The 21,553-nt window shown below is 40.1% G+C and overlaps 1 protein-coding gene across 1 annotated transcript; it reads left to right on the top strand.

Annotated features, from left to right (window-relative positions):
- The first annotated feature begins 1,177 nt into the window (after nt 1-1,177).
- On the top strand, nt 1,178-2,638 carry LOC127130772 (uncharacterized). The gene is made up of 2 exons (XM_051059737.1): nt 1,178-1,472; nt 1,551-2,638. The coding sequence occupies exons 1-2, from the start codon at nt 1,178-1,180 to the stop codon at nt 2,636-2,638; spliced, it is 1,383 nt and encodes a 460-aa protein (XP_050915694.1).
- Nucleotides 2,639-21,553: the final 18,915 nt, after the last annotated feature.

Here is a 21,553-nt window from a genome sequence, read left to right as displayed (position 1 = left end):
TTCCGCTAGATGACAAAGAAGAACTCCAAGCCACCTTGGAGAGGGTCAAGAAAGAGAGAGACGCTTGGAAGGATAAGGCCCAGGTGCTCGAAATGGAAAATGAAGAACTTCAGAGACAGTTAAAGGAGCAGAGTGGAGAAGATCGTGCAGGTAAACGTCCAAGGGTGCAAGAGGATTTATTTTCCTCAGGCACAACAGATTACTCCCAGATTCCACAGTCCTCAGGTGCATGGAAAGGTCTTGTAGACAGTTTGGTGAAGGAGAAAGCTTTTATGCAGAAGGCCTATGAAGAAAGAATTGAGAGACTTGAAGGACAACTCCTACTTGTTTATGCTCGTCCTGATGACATATGTCCTTAAATGGTTTTCTTGGTTGTATTTTGGGTTGATAATTTGTATATTTTGATAAAAATGCTTAAAATGAAAAATTTTGTTTTGTTATCAAAAATGTTTGCAATTCTATCTTTTCCTTCACTTAGAGTTCCTTGGAAAATCATTCATTTTGCATATCCATGCATCACGTGCATACAGGTTGTCTGTCTTGGTCCAGTCTTCTAACAGTTGCTTCCCGCCAGCAGATCCATTTCAAGCTGACGCATAATTACAACACAAGAGCCAACTACAAAAGAAGAATGGAGATAACAGATAACGAGAACCGAGAATTGAAAGCTCAGGTTGACCGCCTTTCTGCTATGGTCGAGACATTGATAGCAAACCAAGCAGCCCAAGCTGCTCAACTTCAAACAGCACAAGCTCAGGTTGCCGAAGCACAAGATGCACAGATCCAGGCGCAAGCACAGGCAGCAGAGATGCGCAACCAAATGTTAACCGCCCGTCTACAAGCAGAGGAAGCCCAGGCTAGGGCTCAAGTTCATAATTCAGGACAGACTTCGGCACAGAATCAACCTCAAATTCAGAATCAGACAACAGCAGCACCCGTCACTACAGTCATCGCATCAGAAATCCACGCTGTCCCAGTCACTTCTGTTACCATCACAACATCCCATCCTTGGGAAACACCCAGGGATCTTAATCAAGATAGATATCAACAAGAGTTCGTTCCACCAAATGCTCCTGTCTTCACTAATGTGCCTCCCGTTGTTCACTATACTCCTCACCTAGGAGAACCTGTCTATCACGGCCCTACCCCAAGTGAGGATCCTGGTCTCAATGATAGAATGGATGAATTCCAGGATCAGTTTGCGGAATTACAAAAAGAGATAAAAGCTCTTCGTGGGAAAGAACTGTTTGGCAGAGATGTAAATGATATGTGTTTGGTTCCAGACGTAAGGATGCCAGCAAAATTTAAACTACCAGAATTTGAAAAGTACAAAGGAAGTTCTTGTCCACAGACCCATTTGGTTATGTACGTGCGAAAGATGTCAATGTACACCAACGACCAAAGGATGCTCATTCATTGTTTTCAAGACAACCTTACCGGTGCAGCTTTACGCTGGTATATGGGATTAGACAGTTCTCAGATCAAGACTTTCAACGATTTAGGCGAGGCCTTTATCAAACATTACAAATACAACCTTGATAATGTGCCAGACCGAGATCAGTTGAGGTCCATGCAACAAAGAGAAAAGGAGACATTCCGTGAATACGCGCAAAGGTGGCGCGAAATTGCAGCACAGGTTGTTCCACCTATGGAAGAAAAGGAGATGACGAAAGTGTTCTTAAAGACTCTTGATACTTTTTATTACGAGAGGATGATTGCAAGCGCTCCTACAGACTTTACTGACATGGTAAACATGGGAGTCCGTTTAGAGGAAGCAGTTCGAGAAGGGCGTCTAGTCAGAGAAGGAAGTTCATCTTCAAGCGGGGCAAAGAGGTACGGCGGTTTTATGAAAAAGAAGGAACAAGAAACTAATGTTGTGTCCTATAATCATCCAAGAAGGATCAATTATCCTTACCATCCCCAACACCAACATATAGCAGCCGTGACTCCAGTAATCACTTCCGCTCCAGTTCAAGTCCAATACCCTCAGCAGCGTACCAACCGCTTCCAACAGAATACTCAGTATCAGCAACAACATCAACCTCAACAACATCAACATCAGTTACAACAACGTCCACCACAACAGCAAAGAAGAACCAATTTTGATCCAATTCCAATGTCATATGCAGAATTGTGTCCAGCTTTGATCACTAAAAACCTTGTGCAACCACGACCACGACCTCCTGTACCAGAAGTGCTACCTTGGTGGTACAAGCCAGAGGTATCTTGTCCCTTTCATCAGAATGCTCCAGGTCATGACTTAGACAACTGTTTTGCTTTAAAGTTGGAAGTACAGAAGTTGACAAGAGCAGGTATCCTGACCTTCAAGAGCATGGGTCCCAATGTGAAGGACAATCCAATGCCAAGTCATGGTCCTTCATCAGTGAACAATATAGAAGTTTGTCTCAATGAACAACGTGTTACGAAGATAGAGGAGATTCGGCAGTCTTTGGTTGAAATTCATTCTGTTTTATGTGCTCATGGTCTATTCCAACATGACCACCAGATCTGTGGTACATGTTCAGTCAATTCAAGAGGTTGTAGAAAGATTCAAGATGATTTGCAAGGCGTCCTTGATCAGGGTTTGATTCAGATTTCTAGACAAGTGAGTTCTCCAAATCACAAGAACAAGAGGTGAATGTCATCATTCCTTGCTTCAACATTCCAGAGAAAGTAGAGATAGCTTATCATCCGAGGGAGCCAGTGGTGATTTGCCCTCCGGGCCCAATGCCTTACACTTCAGATAAAGCGGTCCCCTACCGCTATGCAGCAACTATTATTGAGAACGGTAAAGAGGTCGAGATTAAAACCTTAGCCTCAGTTACCAATATCGCAGCAAATAGCCGAATGACGCGCAGTGGCCGCGTGTTCGCTCCGCCGGTTATCCCAAGTAGAAATGTTGAGAAAGATCCAGTAGTCGTGGTACCAGTGACAAGAGAAGCAGAAGGGCAAACAAGCAATTCAACCCTTGATAAAGAAACAGATGAACTACTTAGAATTATCAAGCTCAGTGACTACAAAGTGGTAGATCAGTTGCTACAGACACCGTCAAAAATCTCGATCCTGTCCTTATTATTGAATTCAGCTGTCCACAGAGAAGCACTACTGAAGGTGCTTGATCAAGCCTTTGTAGAACAGGATATAACAGCAGAGCAGTTCAACAATGTTGTAGGCAGCATCACTTCGTGCAATGGCTTAGGCTTTTGTGATGAAGAACTGCCAGAAGAAGGAAAGAATCACAACTTCGCTCTCCATATCTCAGCCAATTGTCAAGGGGATTCTTTGTCTAATATCCTAATTGACACCGGTTCATCTCTGAATGTCATGCCCAAGTCTACCTTGGTGAAGCTAAAGTACAAAGGGGGGCAAATGCGGCACAGTGGAATTATTGTGAAAGCGTTCGATGGATCAAGAAAATCAGTCATTGGAGAAGTTGATTTGCCTATTGGTATTGGACCACATGTATTCCAGATCACTTTCCAGGTTATGGATATAGTGCCAGCTTATAGCTGTCTGCTCGGACGCCCATGGATTCATGAGGCGGGTGCCATTACATCCACGTTACACCAGAAGTAAAAATTTTCAAGAATGGGCAAATAGTGACGGTTAATGGGGAGCAGGCTATGCTGATTAGCCACCTTTCATCGTTTAGTGTGATAGAAGCAGACGAAACGGCTGTTCAAACTCCATTTCAGGCCCTGACCATTGATGATTACAAGAAAAGTGAAGGTTCAATCGCGTCATTCAAAGACGCCCAGCAGATTGTCAAGACAGGTCCTACAGAAATGTGGGGCAAGGTGATAGAGTTGCCAGAAAACGTTAACCATGCAGGATTAGGCTTTGTTGATGGAAAACAAGTGCAGACTTCAGTGGTGCGACCTTTCAAAGATATCTTTCACAGCGGTGGGTTTATCAACATGGTAGCAGTTGAGGAGGATACTTTTGAGGGAAAGACAGAAGACGAAGGCCCCAGATTTGTGACACCAGGAGTAGTTATGAAGAACTGGACCGCAGTTGACATCCCACATTGTGTCCACATATCAAAGTAATTAAGCTTTTCAGTTTTCAAAAATCTTTCGCTTTAGCCCAAAGCGCGAAGCATTAATTTTGTAAAATGGGCACTTTTGTCAAAAACGTACTATCCATGAAAAAGATCTTTTGTGTTCCTATACACTTGTGTCCTTTTATCTTTTCAGCTTTTTCGGAAAATGGTAACACAAAAAAAAACCTTAAAAAGAACACATTTTTGCATGTCATGGTCAGTCCTCTAAAAACAATTGTTTGTACAGGTTACTTAAACCCGTTGAACACAATGACATCATGCCCTCTCCCAACTTTGAACATTCTGTATTCGAAGCTGAAGAGGAAGAGTGGGATGAGATTCCAGAAGAGGTCGCCCGCCAGCTTGAAAATGAAGAAGACACTATTCAGCCATACAAGGAGCCTTTGGAAACAGTCAACTTGGGTTCGGAAGAAAATGTGAAAGAAGTCAAAATTGGAGCATTGTTATCCCCACAGGTCAAGGAGCAATTGATCAGCCTGTTGAAAGAGTATGTAGATGTGTTTGCTTGGTCTTATCAAGATATGCCTGGTCTCGACACTGACATCGTAGAGCACAAGCTACCTTTGAAGCCAGAATGTCCACCGGTCAAACAGAAATTAAGAAGAACACATCCAGATATGGCCGTCAAAATTAAAGAAGAAGTTCTGAAGCAAATAGATGCTGGTTTTCTTGCCACTTCAGTGTATCCAGAGTGGATAGCAAATATTGTGCCAGTTCCTAAGAAGGACGGGAAGGTACGAATGTGTGTCGACTATCGTGACTTAAATAGAGCAAGCCCAAAGGATGATTTCCCCCTGCCTCACATTGACATGTTGGTAGACAATACAGCAAAGTTTGACATATTCTCCTTCATGGACGGATTCTCCGGGTATAACCAGATCAAAATGGCTCCCGAAGACATGGAAAAAACTACATTCATAACACCATGGGGAACATTCTGTTATCAAGTGATGCCGTTTGGGTTGAAGAACGCAGGTGCTACTTACCAGCGAGCCATGACAACGCTCTTTCACGACATGATGCACAAAGAGATTGAGGTTTATGTGGATGACATGATCGCGAAGTCTCGTTCAGAAGAAGGTCACTTAGTAGATCTATTGAAGCTGTTTCAACGATTGAGGAAGTTCCGTCTTCGCCTCAATCCGAACAAATGCACATTTGGCGTCAGGTCAGGTAAACTCTTGGGCTTCATTGTCAGCCAAAAAGGCATTGAAGTTGATCCAGATAAAGTAAAAGCTATCCAAGAGATGCCCGCACCAAAAACAGAAAGGCAAGTGAGAGGTTTTCTAGGACGATTGAATTACATATCCCGGTTTATTTCTCACATGACTGCCACTTGTGAACCTATCTTCAAATTGCTGAGAAAGAGTCAGAATTGTGTTTGGACAGAGGATTGTCAGAAAGCATTTGACAGTATCAAAGAGTACCTCATGGAGCCTCCTATCTTGTTACCACCTGTTGCTGGAAGACCGTTGGTTATGTATTTGACAGTGCTTGAGAATTCTATGGGCTGTATTCTGGGTCAACAAGACGAAACTGGAAAGAAAGAGCATGCCATTTACTACTTAAGCAAGAAATTTACTGACTGTGAATCACGATACTCCTTACTCGAGAAGACATGTTGTGCATTGGCTTGGGCTGCTAAGAGATTGAGGCAGTATATGTTAAGTCACACCACTTGGTTGATATCCAAAATGGATCCAATCAAGTACATTTTTGAGAAGCCTGCACTCACTGGTAAGATTGCAAGATGGCAGATGCTGTTATCAGAATACGACATTGAGTATCATACCCAGAAAGCTATCAAGAGCAGTGTGTTGGCTGAGTACCTTGCTCACCAACCCGTTGAAGATCACGATGATAATGAGGATGAGTTTCCTGATGAAGATGTCATGTTCCTAAAAATCCAGAGATTGTAAAGAGCCACTTCCTGAAGAAGGGCCTGAACCAGATTCTCAATGGGGTTTAGTATTTGATGGAGCTTCCAACGTTTATGGACATGGAGTAGGTGCAGTCATTATCACTCCAGAAGGTTCTCATACTCCTTTCACGGCAAGAATTTGCTTTGAATGTACAAACAACATTGCTGAATATAAAGCCTGTATCATGGGTCTTGAAGAAGCCATTGACCTCCGCATCAAAAATCTTACTGTTTATGGTGACTCAGCGTTAGTTATCAATCAGATCAAAGGAGAATGGGAAACACGCCACCCTGGCTTGATCCCATACAAAGACTATGCAAGAAGATTGTTGACTTTCTTCACCAAGGTTGAATTGCATCACATTCCTCGGGATGAGAATCATATGGCGGATGCTCTAGCTACGTTGTCTTCAATGTATCAAGTGGGTTTTCCAAACGAAGTACCCAGAATTGTGATCAAGCGACTTGATAGACCAGCACATGTGTTTACAGCTGAAGCCAGTTTTGATGATAAACCATGGTACCACGATATCAAGCATTTCCTTCAGACTCAGGAGTATCCTCTTGGAGCAACAGAAAAAGATAAAAAGACTTTGAGAAGATTGTCAGGCAGTTTCTTCCTTAATCAGAATGTGCTCTATAAGAGGAATTATGACATGGTCTTACTCAAATGTGTTGACAAAAAGGAAGCAGAAATGTTGATGAAAGAAGTTCACGAAGGGTCCTTTGGTACTCATGCAAACGACCACTCTATGTCAAGAAAGATGTTGAGAGCTGGTTACTACTGGTTGACCATGGAATCAGATTGCTGCAAATTTGTAAAGAAGTGTCACAAATGTCAGATCTACGTTGATAAGGTTCATGTACCACCAACCTTTTTGAATGTGATTTCTGCTCCTTGGCCATTCTCAATGTGGGACATTGACATGATCGGTATGATTGAACCCAAAGCTTCCAACGGACACCGTTTCATTCTCGTGGCAATTGATTACTTCATCAAATGGGTGGAAGCAGCTTCGTATGCAAAAGGTGACAAAGCAAGTGGTGGTCAGATTCATCAAAAATAATCTCATTTGCCGATATGGCATTCCAAACAAGATCATCACTGACAATGGCTCCAATCTGAACAACAAAATGATGGATGAATTATGTGAAAGTTTCAGGATCGAGCATCACAACTCTTCTCCTTACTGTCCCAAGATGAATGGGGCAGTTGAAGCTGCAAATAAGAATATCAAGAAGATCATTCAAAAGATGGTTGTTACCTACAAAGATTGACATGAAATGCTGCCTTTTGCACTACACGGATATAGAACATCAGTCCGTACTTCAACTGGGGCAACCCCATTTTCACTTGTATACGGTATGGAAGCTGTGTTAACGATAGAGGTTGAAATTCCATCAATGAGGATACTAATGGAAACTCAGTTGTCAGAGGCTGAATGGTGTCAAAGCAGATACGATCAGTTGAATTTGATTGAAGAAAAAAGAATGACTGCCTTGTGCCATGGACAGTTATATCAAAAGAGAATGAAGCAGGCATTTGATAGGAAGGTTAAGCCGAGAGAATTCAAAGAGGGTGACCTTGTGCTCAAGAAGATGATACTATTTCACAATGATTCTAGGGGCAAGTGCACTCCTAACTATGAAGGACCCTATGTTGTCAAGAAAGCCTTCTCAGGCGGTGCTTTAATTCTTACAAACATGGATGGTGAAGAGCTTCCACGTCCCGTGAATACAGATGCAGTCAAGAAATACTTCGCCTAAAAAATGAAAAGAACAGCTCGCTAAGTTGAAAACCCGAAAGGGCGGCTTAGGCAAAAATGAGCGTCTCGGTGGACTGAAAACCTGAAAGGGCGGTCCAAGCAGAAATTAGAGACATAAAAAAACAAAGAGAATATTATCCCGGTAGATTGAAAACCCGAAAGGGCAATCTAGGCAAAAGTTAGGGATTTCAGGCAAGTAACTGCATAACAGAGATAAGATCATTGAAGTATCAGAATATTTTCAATAGTTCTCCAACTTTCTCAAGGCTGCAATACAGGTCAAAAGTGGAAGAGAGAATGATGTCATTGTAGTTCAACGTACCCTTTTTCCACGAAATTACCATTTTCCAATTTGTAAAGATCTATGGAATCACGCTGTTGGTTGATTACCATCCTATCAAATCAATTTGAGCCTTTCTATATTTCTTGGCACTCTTAATTTTCATTTCAATTTACGAAAGTTCTTTTACTTTGACAGATATGTTTTGAAACAAAAGTTTTGAATTAAAAACAGTTTTTGAAAAATATAAAGATTATTTATTTTGATTTGTGGACATCAATAAAAGGATTGAGACATGTGGTCCCAGTAATTCTGAAATCATGTGATTCCAACTAGACATGTTCATATTACTATCCTTATATGTATATGATGAAAAAATCTCCACAGGTGTCTTGGCAGTAATATTTCTCCAGCAGAGGTTGTGATTCTGGATATCCCCAGCTATGCTTCCTAGTTTTCCTCAAGAGATCATGCAAGAAATATTTCAAGAAGTTTATTCCCTTCACTTGGGGCATGAAGACTCCCCAGTTAATTGATCATGAAGACTCCCTAGTTTAATTGATCATGAAGACTCCCCGGTTAATTGATCATGAAGACTTTGATCCAGGTTTTAAGTTACAGATTTGGCCTATGGGATTACTACAGGTATTTCCCCAGTAATTTATTAAGGCGGGATCAGCAATGTCCCCAACAGAGGATGAGAAGGAAGATTTGATTTCCCTGAGCAGGAGTAATACAGAGGTCTCCATCCCTCAGCGAGTGAAGAAAGTTGATATTCAGAAACTACAGGGAATCTCCTGTTGTTCTCTGTCCATTCAATATAAGGATATGTCTCCTCCTCAGTAATGTTTTGTAGTAAAAGAAGAGTGTGTTATGCATTTTAAGCAAATTCAAGAAGTGCAGGATTTCTCCTGAATTCTCATTTATATTCAAAGGTCAGACATCACTGTTCCCTGGCAGAGTCTCCTAGAGGAAAGATCTCGTAACCAGATATCAGACACCATAATCCCCTGCAGAGTCTTCAGATACAGAAAGTCTCCATGATAATTAAAGCAAAAAAATCAAGGATAGATTTCCCCTATATTCTTATTCCCTGGAAAGATACCACCTATCCCCAGCGGACTTTATCCCCAGCGGAGTCTTCCAGAAGAATAATCCCTTCTGCATTATCAGCAAATTCAAGAATTGCAAGACTTCTCTTACAATATCATCTTATTTCCAGAGGATAACACCTTGTATCCCCAGCGGAGTCCTCAGAAAGGTCCAATCCTTATATACCTCACAAATTCAAGAACCACAGGGAATCTCCTGCATTTTTGAAGTAGAAGGCATCTCCATTCTTCTACGGAATCCTCAGCAGAGACAGACTTTTAAAGAAACCTGGATATGGTGCTCTTGTACCAATTCCCCAGCAAGTCTTTGTACTACTCCCTAGCGAGTCTTAGTGCAAATCTCCAGCAAGTCCTTATGCAGCTGTTAACATTTTTAGTTATTCCTAGTTTTGTCTGTCCATCATGCATTCATTACTAAATATTCATGCATATCTATGACATATCATGCTTGCATTCATATGCACCTTGTTTCCTTGTTTATATTGTGGGTTGAGTCAATCTCTCCATATAGAGTATCCTCATAAGCAGCAAAATACCTTTTATTGGTCATGTTCCCCACAGAGATCTATGCCTCGTGGAAGATGGTTGTTTCAGTTGTAAATCCTGATGAGTTCATTCCTCTTCAGTTGAAGTCTTGTTTGACCGTTTCATTCTAGTTCTATCCTAGTTTGAACCTCGTGTCTCCAGATAAAGCTTAGAAATTGCCAGTAAAAGAAGGCAACAATATAGTCTTTGTGACTCTCATTCAGTAAAACAGACATGACAGATATTATGTCCAAGTCCTTTATACCTTCATCTTTGAGTTGGTACCCGTTACAAACTTGAGTTACCTACATCCATGAGTGGTAACCTTTGTTATCCCTCGGATAAATTAATTACTATCTCCATCTATGAGTTGATAACATCCTCACAGAAAGTTCCATGGTTCTACCTGCAACTTTGAGTTGGTAGCGTGCTTTCGTCTTTGAGTTTAGCACAGATTCCTTTTGATTCCACCTTCGTCTTTGAGTTGGTGAAGTACCTGCAACTTTGAGCTGGTAATATGCATTCATCTTTGAGTTCGCACATTTTCCTGTGATTCCATCTTCGTCTTTGAGTTGATGGAGTACCTTCATCTATGAGTAGGGTATGTTTGATCCTTGTTGAACTGATAGTGTGCTTTCATCTTTGAGTCTGCACAGATAACTTCTGTTTCCATCTTCGTCTTTGAGGTGATGGAGTACCTTCATTTATGAGTTAGGTACATTTTGTCCTTCCACCGTCATCTTTGAGTCGGTAATGATAAACATCTCCAGGAGAATATGTTCTAAATTCTTTTAAACACCTTTGTCAATGAATCGGTGGTTGCCTTCAACTTTGAGTCGGCGTTTCTCTGTCTACCTCATCAATGAGTTGGTAGTGTGCATTCAACTGTAAGTCTGCACAATGATCCTTAGATATGATTCTTCATCTACACCATCATCAATGAGTTGGAATTTGATTTCCCTAGCAGTGTTATTATCAATCTTTTGAAGCTTGCCTTCAACTTTGAGTTGGCATGTCCTGTTTACCTCATCAATGAGTGGGTAGTGAGCTGTCAACCATGAGTTAACGCAGTTCGATTCTTATTATGCCCTTGTTATACCTTCATCCTTGAGTTGGTATTCATCTTTTCTGTTACCTGCATCTTTGAGTTGGTAATGTACTGTCACATCAGTACTCTTGTTATATTGATCTTTTCCCACTTTCATCTATGAGATAGTGATGTATCGTCAACATTGAGTCGATATCTCTTTTCCTCCTATTTTCCATCTATGAATAGGTAGTGAATCTTCCCCAGCTGAGTATTCTCAGTGTTTACCTTCATGCATTGAGTCGGTGTATGTCCTTCCCCAGTAGAGTTTGCACTCCTGCGTCTCTGTGTCTGTCTGTCTTTTGCATCATGCGTACATGCATTTGCGGTCAAATTTTATGGCGTTTGTCATATTTAATTACCTTACGCCATTCGATAGCCTATGGCTATCTGGCCTAAGTTAATTAAATAGGGGCATCTGTCGCACCCCAAAATTTGACTTTGGCTTTGTTGATCACATCTTGATTAATCTCGTTCTCTCGTATTCATCTCAATTTCTTAAACTTCGCGTGACAACTGGTTTGATTAGGTTTTGTGTGTTTTCGTTGCTTACCGTGTTGTATTTCGTTGTTTTAGCAAAACCTGGCCGATATCGTTGCCTCGTATTTATCTCGCTTATCTCTTTTGTGCGTAGCATCGCTTCGATTAGGTTTTGTGCGTTTTTATCTATTTAATTGTTTGTTTGTCGGTATTTTGACTGTATTTCGAATATATTAGAGTTTTCGTATTGTTCGATTATTTGTGATTGTGTTTGTCAGCATTTTCGTGATGTCGTGTTGATTTTATTATTGCCTAGGGTTGTTTATTTAATTACGTGTTGTGCCGTGTGATTTAATCGAGTCTGTTTGAGTCGTGTTGTTGATTTTACTGGTTTACCGGTTTACTGGTTTATTGGTTTTATCAATTTGTCTGTTTTGCTGTGCAAATTGTCATCATTTTTATCGCGTTCGTGTCGCTCGATTTTATCGTATTTTAATCGTGTGCCGTTTAATATTATTTGTGCTTAATATTAATTGTGTTTAGTTGTTAATTAGTTTATTTAATTAGGATTAATATTATATTAGTTTATTATTATTATTATTATATAATATATAAATTATATTATTAATTTATGTTAGATATTTTTTTAGGTTTCCTATTGTTTAAGTAATCTAAATATATATTATTAATTTATGTTAGATATTTTTTAGGTTTCCTATTGTTTAAGTAATCTAAATATATATTATTAATTTATGTTAGATATTTTTTAGGTTTCCTATTGTTTAAGTAATCTAAATATATATATATATATATATATATATATATATATATATATATATATATATATATATATATATATATATATATATATATTGTTAGTAAGAAAAAAGGGGGAGGTGGATCAGTAAGAAAAAACGTGTGGTGAGAGAAACAGAGAATTGAAAAGAAATATTTTTCCAAAAGCATTACCGTATTTCACTTGTTCTTTATTTTCGGTAACCCAAAATCGTCCCGATTATTCACCGAAACACAAAACCGATTTCATATCTTTGAAGTTCGTTGAGTCCAGATCACAAATATCCAAGGTTCATTTCATTCCGGCGTCGTTTCACCGATCAAAAGCGACGTTGAAGTCAGGTACTCACGAAGGCAGCCAGCACTGCGTCAGTGATGGTTTCCAGCTTTCGGTCGATCATTTGGACGATCAGAAGTTCATCCTCTTCACACAAGGTAATATTCTTCACTTATCTCTGAAATCGGCAAAATTCCGGCTTGCCGACATGTGTTTTAATATATTATTTATCTATATATATATATATATAGATATAGATATATATATATATATATATATATATATATATATATATATATATATATATATATATATATATATATATATATATATATATATATATATATATATATATATATATATATATATATATATATATATATATATATATATATATATATATATATATATATATATATATATATATATATATATATATATATATATATATATATATATATATATATATATATATATCTATATATATATATATATATATATATATATATATATATATATATATATATATATATATATATATATATATATATATATATATATATATATATATATATATATATATATATATATATATATATATATATATATATATATTATTTTTGTCTATTATATATTATTTGTCTAAATGTACATATATATTATTTTTGTCTACTATATATTTATTGTCTAAAATATAAATATATATATATATATATATATATATATATATATATATATATATATATATATATATATATATATATATATATATATATATATATATATATATATATATATATATATTACTTTTGTTTACTAAATATTGTTTATCTTTTATTATTATTTTGCATATATGTTTTATTTAAATGTTAGTTAAATTAATTATTTGTTTAAATGTTTATTTTAATTAAATGTTTATTTATATCAAATGTTTATTTTGTCTAAAGTAAATGTTTATATTGTTTTTTTTATATTTGTTTATGTTGTTACTAACCGTTTCGTTTCAGTTTCAGCTCGATTAACTCCATTGACTATTCGTAATACTAACTATTCATAGCTAACTGTGTTGTAATAATTTACTTTCTCGCATTTTTTATGTTCTGTATTGTGTGTTTAATCGTATTGTTCACGTTTTATGTTAAAAAATCGAAAAATCCAAAAAAGAGAAAGCCGATGCGATTCCAACGGTCGCCGTTTAAGAAACCCTTTTCACACACTCACAAGCTTACTCTTGGGCTTCCTTATAATGAGCCCATTTATTTATTGTTTCAGGGTTTAGGCTCATTCAAATCTTTTGCCAGCTTTGGCTTTTCAGTTTAAAAACATTTTCAAAAGGACGTGTCAGTCTCGAAGCCTCCCGCCTAGGTCGAGCAAGAGATGGCAAGACACGCCAATCTAAAATCAACAAAACAGACTTTCCCCTAGTTCTTTTGGGAGAACTACGTGGATTCTGATTTCTCCATCGCGCCTTGGAGATACGTAGGCATGAAGTCTACGACTTTATCGAGTCCAAAAAGCTATAAAATCAAGTTCTTTTCTCATCTCCCCAATCAAACGATCAAAGCGAAAAAAGCAAAGCATTCACATAAACATAAGCAAAAAGGTTCTTGTGGAGTACCACAGATGTAGAGGGTGCTAATACCTTCCCTTTGCATAACCAACCCCCGAACCCGTAACTCTAAAGGGATTTATCGTTATTTTTCCCTTCCTCTTTTTGGATAAAATAAAAGACGGTGGCGACTCTTGCATTTAAAATATTTTTCAAACGGGTTAAGTTCAATCAATACTTAATCTCGTGAAAAATCCCGTCGCAACACAAGGCCATCAATTTTGCACCATCACCGAATGTTAATGCTAATCCCATGTCGGCGCATGGTCAGGCGATGGTGGGTGCAATTGCTGAAGATTCGGATCACGCTTGTGCGATAGGTGAAGAGACTGACAGTGACTGCGAGTTTGATGGTTGGATAAAACCGTGCGTACCAGGGATGGAAGTCTAGAACTGGAAGGCCTCCAAGATCATCACTGTCACTCATTGTGAAGAGTAATATTTCTTGTTTTTCAATTCTGTTTGCATGAAAGCCATACGTTTTGCCCGAAACGTAATGGTCCATTGTAAGGGCCACCTCATGTGTTTCATTGTGCAACATTTTGCATCATTAATAAATGGATGTTTTTCGCATTAAAAGCGGTGTTCCCTGTTTTTTCATTTATTTTTGCAGTTTTAAAAAACAAATAAAAATGGCAATGTTTGTTTTCATTTTTCCCCTTTTGATTTGTCTCGTTCCGACATCGAAAAGTAATTCTCCGGATCTCATTGATAACAATTCGGTTTACACCTCTGTATGACTTCGACAATCCGATCTATCATGCCGAAGAAGAAGGCGAAGAAGATTGTGATCTGCTGGAATTAGCCAGGTTGTTGAAATAAGAGGAGAAAGTGATTCAGCTGCACGAATAGCAAGTTGAGCTTGTTAACCTGTATACCGCCGAGGTCAGAAAGGAAATGAAAATTGGGGTCGCTTCAGAGGCGAGTCGAGAGCAGAATGGTAGCCCTGTTGAAAGAGCATGTGGATACCTTCGCCTGGTCATGTCAGGATATGCCAGGGTCGGATACCGATGTCGTTGTGCACAAGCTACCATGGAGAGAAGACTGTCCTCTAGAGAAGCAGAACGCCGGTGCCACGTATCAGAGTGACTTTGTTTCATGATATGATTCATCATGAAATTGAATGCTATGTTGATGACATGATAATAGAGTCCCAAGCAGGAGAGGGGCATCTGGTAGATCTGGCCAAGTTGAGTGGACCAGTTGAGATGGTTCAAACTGAGGTTGAATCCGAATAAGTGCACTTTCGGAGTGCGGTCCGGTAGGCTGCTGGGGTTCATTGTAAGAGAGGAATCGAGGTTGATCCTGCTAAAAAAAAAGAAAAAAAAAGAGAAAAAAAGAAGAAAGAAAAATACAAGAAAATGCCTGAGCCGAGAACAAAGAAAGAGGTTTGTGGTTTCTTAGGTAGATTGAACTGCATTTCATGGTTCACATCTCATCTAACAGCCACGTGTGAACCAATATTCAAGCTGTTAAGAAAGATCAAACGGTCAGGTGGAATAATGATTGCCAAGTGGCATTGAAAGATAAAAGAATAAGTTGTAGGAACCTCTGATTCAAGGAGCAATTGTTAATCTGGTACTTGACGGCCCTCGAGGGGTCTATGAGGTGCGTATTGGGGCAGCATGACGAGTCTAATCGAAAAGAGCATGCAATTTACCTTAGCAAAAAGTTTACCGACTGTGAAATAATATATTCACTGCTCGAGAGAACTTGCTGTACTTTGGCATAGGCTGCTCGCCGACTGAGACAGTATATGCTGGTTCATACCACTTTGTGGATTTCAAGATGGATCTGATCAAGTACATATCTGAGAAGCCAGCATTGACCGGACGGGTTGCGAGAGGGCAAATGATTCTGACTGATTTGCGATATTCAGTATACCTCTCAGAAGGCAATCAAGGGGAGTGTATTGTCCGATTACATCGCCCCGCAACCCATTGAGGATTATCAACCAAGGAAGTTTGAGTCCCTAATGAGGACATCTCAAGGTGCTCAAATCGAAAGATTGTGAGGAACCGATCCCGGAGGAGGGGCCTGACCCTGAATCCGAACGGATTCTGATGTCTGATGGGGCCATTAACATGAATGGAAGCGGAGTTTACCGAATGCACCGACGGTGTGATTGAGTAGGAAGCTTGTATCCTGGGTATCGAACTTCGTTGCGTACTGCTACTGGGGCAACACCTTTCTCGCTGGTATATGGAATGGAAGCGGTGCTACCAGTTGAGGTTCAAATTCCCTCTTTGAGAGTCCTGATGGACGTGAAATTGCAAGAGGCGGAATGGGTAAGGACCCGGTATGAAGAGTTGAGCCTAATTGAGGAAAAGAGGTTGGCGGCCATCTGTCATGGGCAGTTGTACCAGCAGCGGATGAAGCGTGCTTTTGACCGAAAGGTGCGGCCTCGAGTATATCACGTAGGCGATATGGTGCTGAAAAGGATCCTTCCTCCTCAAAACGATCGTAGGGGCAAGTGGACACCCAATTATGGATCCCATTCGTGGTCGAAAAGGTTTTCTCTGACAGAGCCTTGTTGTTGACGACCACGGATGACGAAATTTTCCATCCCCTGTGAATGCGGACGCAGTTAAAAAATACTTCGTATAAGAGACCCGCTGGACGAAAAGAATAAAATAGTCCAGGCAAAAATGGGCATCCCGGCGAACCAAAAGAAATGAAGGAAAAAGGTTCGGGCAAAAATTAGGGATAAAAAGAAAAAATGTACACCCGACAAGTCGAAAACCTGGAAAGGCGACTTGGGCAAAAAAGGGTATCCCGGTGGACTGAAAACCCGAAAGGGCAGTCCAGGCAAAAGAGGGATTGAAACGAACAACTGCGTCTGGCATGATCGTTTGCGCTTTGGTTAAGGAACCATGGATAATCCCCGGTAGGGATCAGTCGGAAGCGTCTTTTTCAGAAGGCAGAAAGCACGGAGAGTCTGGGGACATATGGGGTGTAACCGAGTTGAAACTCGATGAGATCGCAGTTTCACATTGCCATTAGGATAGATTTTTCCTTTTGTGCGCAATTACCTCTTTTCAGGAATTGCTTCCTTTGTATTGCTCAATTTGAGCCCCACTTTTTCAATCAATAAAATGCATATTCAGTCAAATAATTTTGTTTTTGTTTTCATAACCGCTTTGATTGCAAAAACATCCGTTTATTTTGATAAAGAATCTTTGCATTTTAAGACATACAGGTCCCTTCCAATGCATGTTTATAAGATTGAAAACTTGAAATCTTATTCAGAAGGTTGAGTGACCTAGGTGTTGAATCTCGACACGCCTGGGGCAGGTTTTTGTCTAACGATATCTTCTGCAGGTACTGTTAGAGATTTTCACTCACTTGCAGGTTGTGATGTGAAGCTTTTGACGAAAGATCCCCGCAGAGTCCAATCAGGGACGAATGAATGGAAGGATGGTGAAAAGACGACGAGGGATGACGACGATCCTGAATATTAATCAAGAAGACTCTTCAAAGTCTAAGATTGGAAAGTCCGTATGAATCTCAAGAGTTCGATTTCCGTCGAGTACGGAGGAGTCGGGAATACAAGGTGATGAATCAGAAAAGTCGAGACGAGTCTGGGAGTTCTCAAAATTAGAGAGCTGATAGTGGATTTAGACGGTGAATACTAGGGTTTGACGAGTCGACGGGTGTTCTGCGCCAGAATTTCCTTGTTTCCCTAAGCAGAGTTGGGATTGTTATCTCCCTAGCAGATTCAAGGTCTGTGATTTCCCTATCAGGGTCGGGATGGTTATTTCCCCCAGCGGGTTTGAGATCGATGTTTCCTCAGCAGCCAGGCCTGAAGGTTGCTATTTCCCATCGGAGGTGTCTGTGGGTAGTTGTTTCCCCTAGCATGGCGGAGCTTGTTAATTCCCCAGCAAGTCAGAGACCGTTGATTCCCCACAGAGTGCGTTGGTGGTTCTTTCCCCAGCGATATCCCCAAGCGGGTCGGGTTCAGAGGAGGTTGTCCCTGGTAAGGGTGGCCTATTTCCCAGCAGCAGTGCTATTCCCCAGCAGGGTGGAAGTTGGAGCAATGGCGAGTTCCTCAGCAGAGTTCCTCGAGCTCCCTAGGAGAGTCCCTTGAGGGGGATACTTTTTATGCATGCATCATTTAAGAGATCATAGCATATTGCATAATGAATTGCGTAGCATTTCCATAAATATGGAGCATTGCGCTAAAAAAACCATGCATCATCATTGCAAGCATAAGCTAGTCTCGAGCCGTGGTTACCGTTTGGGATTTGGTTTCGCCAATGGGTGAAGATGCTATTCAAGCCGTGGTTACCGTTTGAGAAGTGGTTTCGTTAGTTGGAAAATCAACATCAGCATTACCAGCATCAGTTACTCAAGCCGTGGTTACCGCTTGAGATTTGGTTTCGCCGGATGGTGAAGATGTTACTCTGAGGAGTTTAGCATCGTGACGTTGGGTCAACGATATTCCCCAATAGTGTGATACTGGAGGAGATTTCTGTCGTGCGAGATAGAAGTTGGAGGGTGTTACTCTGAGGAGTTTAGCATCGTGACGATGGGTCAACAGTATTCCCCAGTAGCGCGATATTGGAGGAAGGGCTTCTGTCGGGCGGAGATGGAATGATGATCAGAAAAGTTTCGGGGTCCAAAAAAAAGTAAAGAAAAGAGAAGGAGATAATCCCCAGCTGAGCGCAGATTGTTCGTTCACAGTGGATTAAGTAGGAATGGCATGCTCATGGCTTATTATTCCCAACATAAGTCGTTGGCCCACGTGCCGTCTCATTCATCACTTTACCTTATTGCTGCCGATACTGACAGGCATGACGAGTTTTTCGGGTATCCAGACCAATCCGGTGTTCAGGCCGAGGTGGGTATTCAGATTTTCCGATGTTCAGATCGAAGAAGCTTCCGAAGTTCAGATCGATGCAGCTTGCGGCATTCAGGCCAGGTTTCCGGTGTTCAGGCCGAGGTGGGTATTCAGACCAGTTTCCGATGTTCAGATCGAAGAAGCTTCCGAAGTTCAGATCGATGCAGCTTGCGGCATTCAGGCCAGGTTTCCGGTGTTCAGGCCGAGGTGGGTATTCAAACCAGTTTCCGATGTTCAGATCGAAGAAGCTTCCGAACTTCAGATCGATGCAGCTTGCGGCATTCAGGCCAGGTTTCCGGTGTTCAGGCTGAGGTGGGTATTCAAACCAGTTTCCGATGTTCAGATCGAAGAAGCTTTCGAAGTTCAGATCGATGCAGCTTGCGGCATTCAGGCCGAGGTGGGTATTCATACCAGTTTCCGATGTTCAGATCGAAGAAGCTTCCGAAGTTCAGATCGATGCAGCTTGCGACATTCAGGCCAAGTTTCTGGTGTTCAAGCCGAGGTGGGTATTCAGACCAGATTTTCCGATGTTCAGATCGAAGAAGCTTCTGAAGTTCAGATCGATGCAGCTTGCGGCATTCAGGCCAAGTTTCCGGTGTTCAGGCCGAGGTGGGTATTCAGACCAGTTTCCGTTGTTCAGATCGAAGAAGCTTCCGAAGTTCAGATCGATGCAGCTTGCGGCATTCAGGCCAGGTTTCCGGTGTTCAGGCCGAAGGGGGCATTCAGGCCAGGTTCCAGGTATTCAGACTACTGAGCGGCGTTCAGGCCATGGTTATTCTTGTGTTACCATCTATTTTGGTATACAGGTTAACTTTCTGTTCGGTATTCAGGCTGACCTTTCTTCGTATCGGACGGATTCTTCTTTTCGAGATTGCTTCTTTGCCGATTCTGACATGCATTGTTAATTATTTCCCATCAGAGTGCAAATTGTTCGTCTGTTCTTGGTATTCAATCACTCTTCACCCTGATCATCTGAAAGCCGAGGTTGTTCATATCGACAGGTTCACAGTGGATTGAATAAGGGCAGCTGTAACACCTCAAAATTTGCCCTCCTCTCTTGGGACTAGCTTAGCATATTGCATTTCATTTTTAGGACATTAGTCATTGCATCTTTGCATATCATATGGAAACAATAAGCAAGTCATCCTCCTAAAGCTTGCTCAGAAGATAAAGAGGTTAAAAGATTCAAGCTTGAGGGTCTCATGAATTGATCACTAGCCATCTGAGGGTTTGTGCTTCAATTAGGGTTTCTTGGTTCCTCAAGGAGATTGGGAATTATCTTGGTTGCAATGGTACTTCACCATCATCATGGATACATCATCATCACCAAGTAATTCATTTTGCCTGTTCATGGGATTAGGGTTTTGACCTCTGGTCAACCCTAATCAGTTGTATTGTACCAATCAGGGTGTTGCAAGGAGATGGGGTCTTTCAAGGAGATGGGGATCATCATATGTGTTTTGTTGAGCTTGTATAAGCTAGGGTTTCATTTTGGAGCCATTTCATCAGGATATTGAGGGTCAAATTCATCTGTGCATGGCCAAGTCATCTATCAACTGAAAAAGTCAACCAGAAGTCAACTGATGGATTTGAAGGTGGGAGAGGGTTAGAAATACTTCATTCATGTTCAAACAAGTCTCATTTGACATTTCTAACATCAACATTGAAGAAAATAAACTCAGGACAAAACTTTCCAAAAATAGAAAGTGACTTGTAATTCAAAATTGCCAAAAATGGAAGGGTTTTCTCCTCAAGATTACATCATCAAAAATGCTTCAAATGAAATTTTGTCCAACATGAAAGTTGAAGATCTTGCTCTCACCTTTCCAAAAAGTCCAAGAACATGAATTTCTCATGTGGGGTTGAGAAAATATGGATCAATCATGGTCAAGATGATTTGAACTTCACAAGTGCATAACTTTTGAACCATAAGGCCAAATGAAGTGGTTCTTTTTGCAACATTCTTGTTTTGATGTGCACTATCCAATTCATGCATCATACACCATGCATTTCCATTACAAAATTTTTGACTTTCCATTTGAATTTTGGAGGGAAAATGGTAGTTTGAAAAATATGCATTGCTTTCACTTCCAATCACTTGCCTTGGCTCCAAAACAACATTTCATGTGGATTTCAAGTGAATTTCGTGTACTGTAGCATCCATTACATGCACATGAGGTGAATTGCACAATTGGCCATAACACTTGAATTTCACTAATTCCAATTGCATTTGCCTAATTGTGATTAAGAGAATCATTAACAGCACATATAAAAGTATAAGCATAATTGTTTTTGTGATTAACATAACAGAATTCTCAGATCTAGATCTAATTCACAAATCTTCACAATTTTTCTCTCTCACTTTTCTTCAATTTTCTTCATAAGCATTGCTTCATTTTTGATTGAATCATCATCCATGAGTATTGTAGAACAAGTTTGAAGCAAGATTCCAAAGATTTCGTGCAAGTTGAAGGACTGTTGAAGCATTTGCTCATCAATGGCAGTTGAAGATTCCAGCTAGATCGTGCAAGATCAACCTCCAAACCTTCATCCAGATCATCATACAAGAGCTAAAGAAGGACTGTTTGGACTTGGCAAGGCTTGAAACAACCGATTCCAGTTCTGCACTTCAATTAAGGTTGGAATTCGACTCTCGTGATTCTTGAAATTGATGTATGCATGTTGTAGATCTTTCATTGGTGATTAATCTACACTTTAGATCATTGAAATCCATGAAGAAATGAGAAAGTTATCGCGATTTAAAGATTGATGGACAAATGTTCTCTTGCTCGATCCAT

Source organism: Lathyrus oleraceus, chromosome 3 (genome assembly GCF_024323335.1).
Source record: "Lathyrus oleraceus cultivar Zhongwan6 chromosome 3, CAAS_Psat_ZW6_1.0, whole genome shotgun sequence".
Lineage (NCBI taxonomy): Eukaryota > Viridiplantae > Streptophyta > Magnoliopsida > Fabales > Fabaceae > Lathyrus > Lathyrus oleraceus.
Note: the sequence above shows the minus strand (reverse complement) of the source record. Positions and strands in the feature narration are given on the sequence as shown.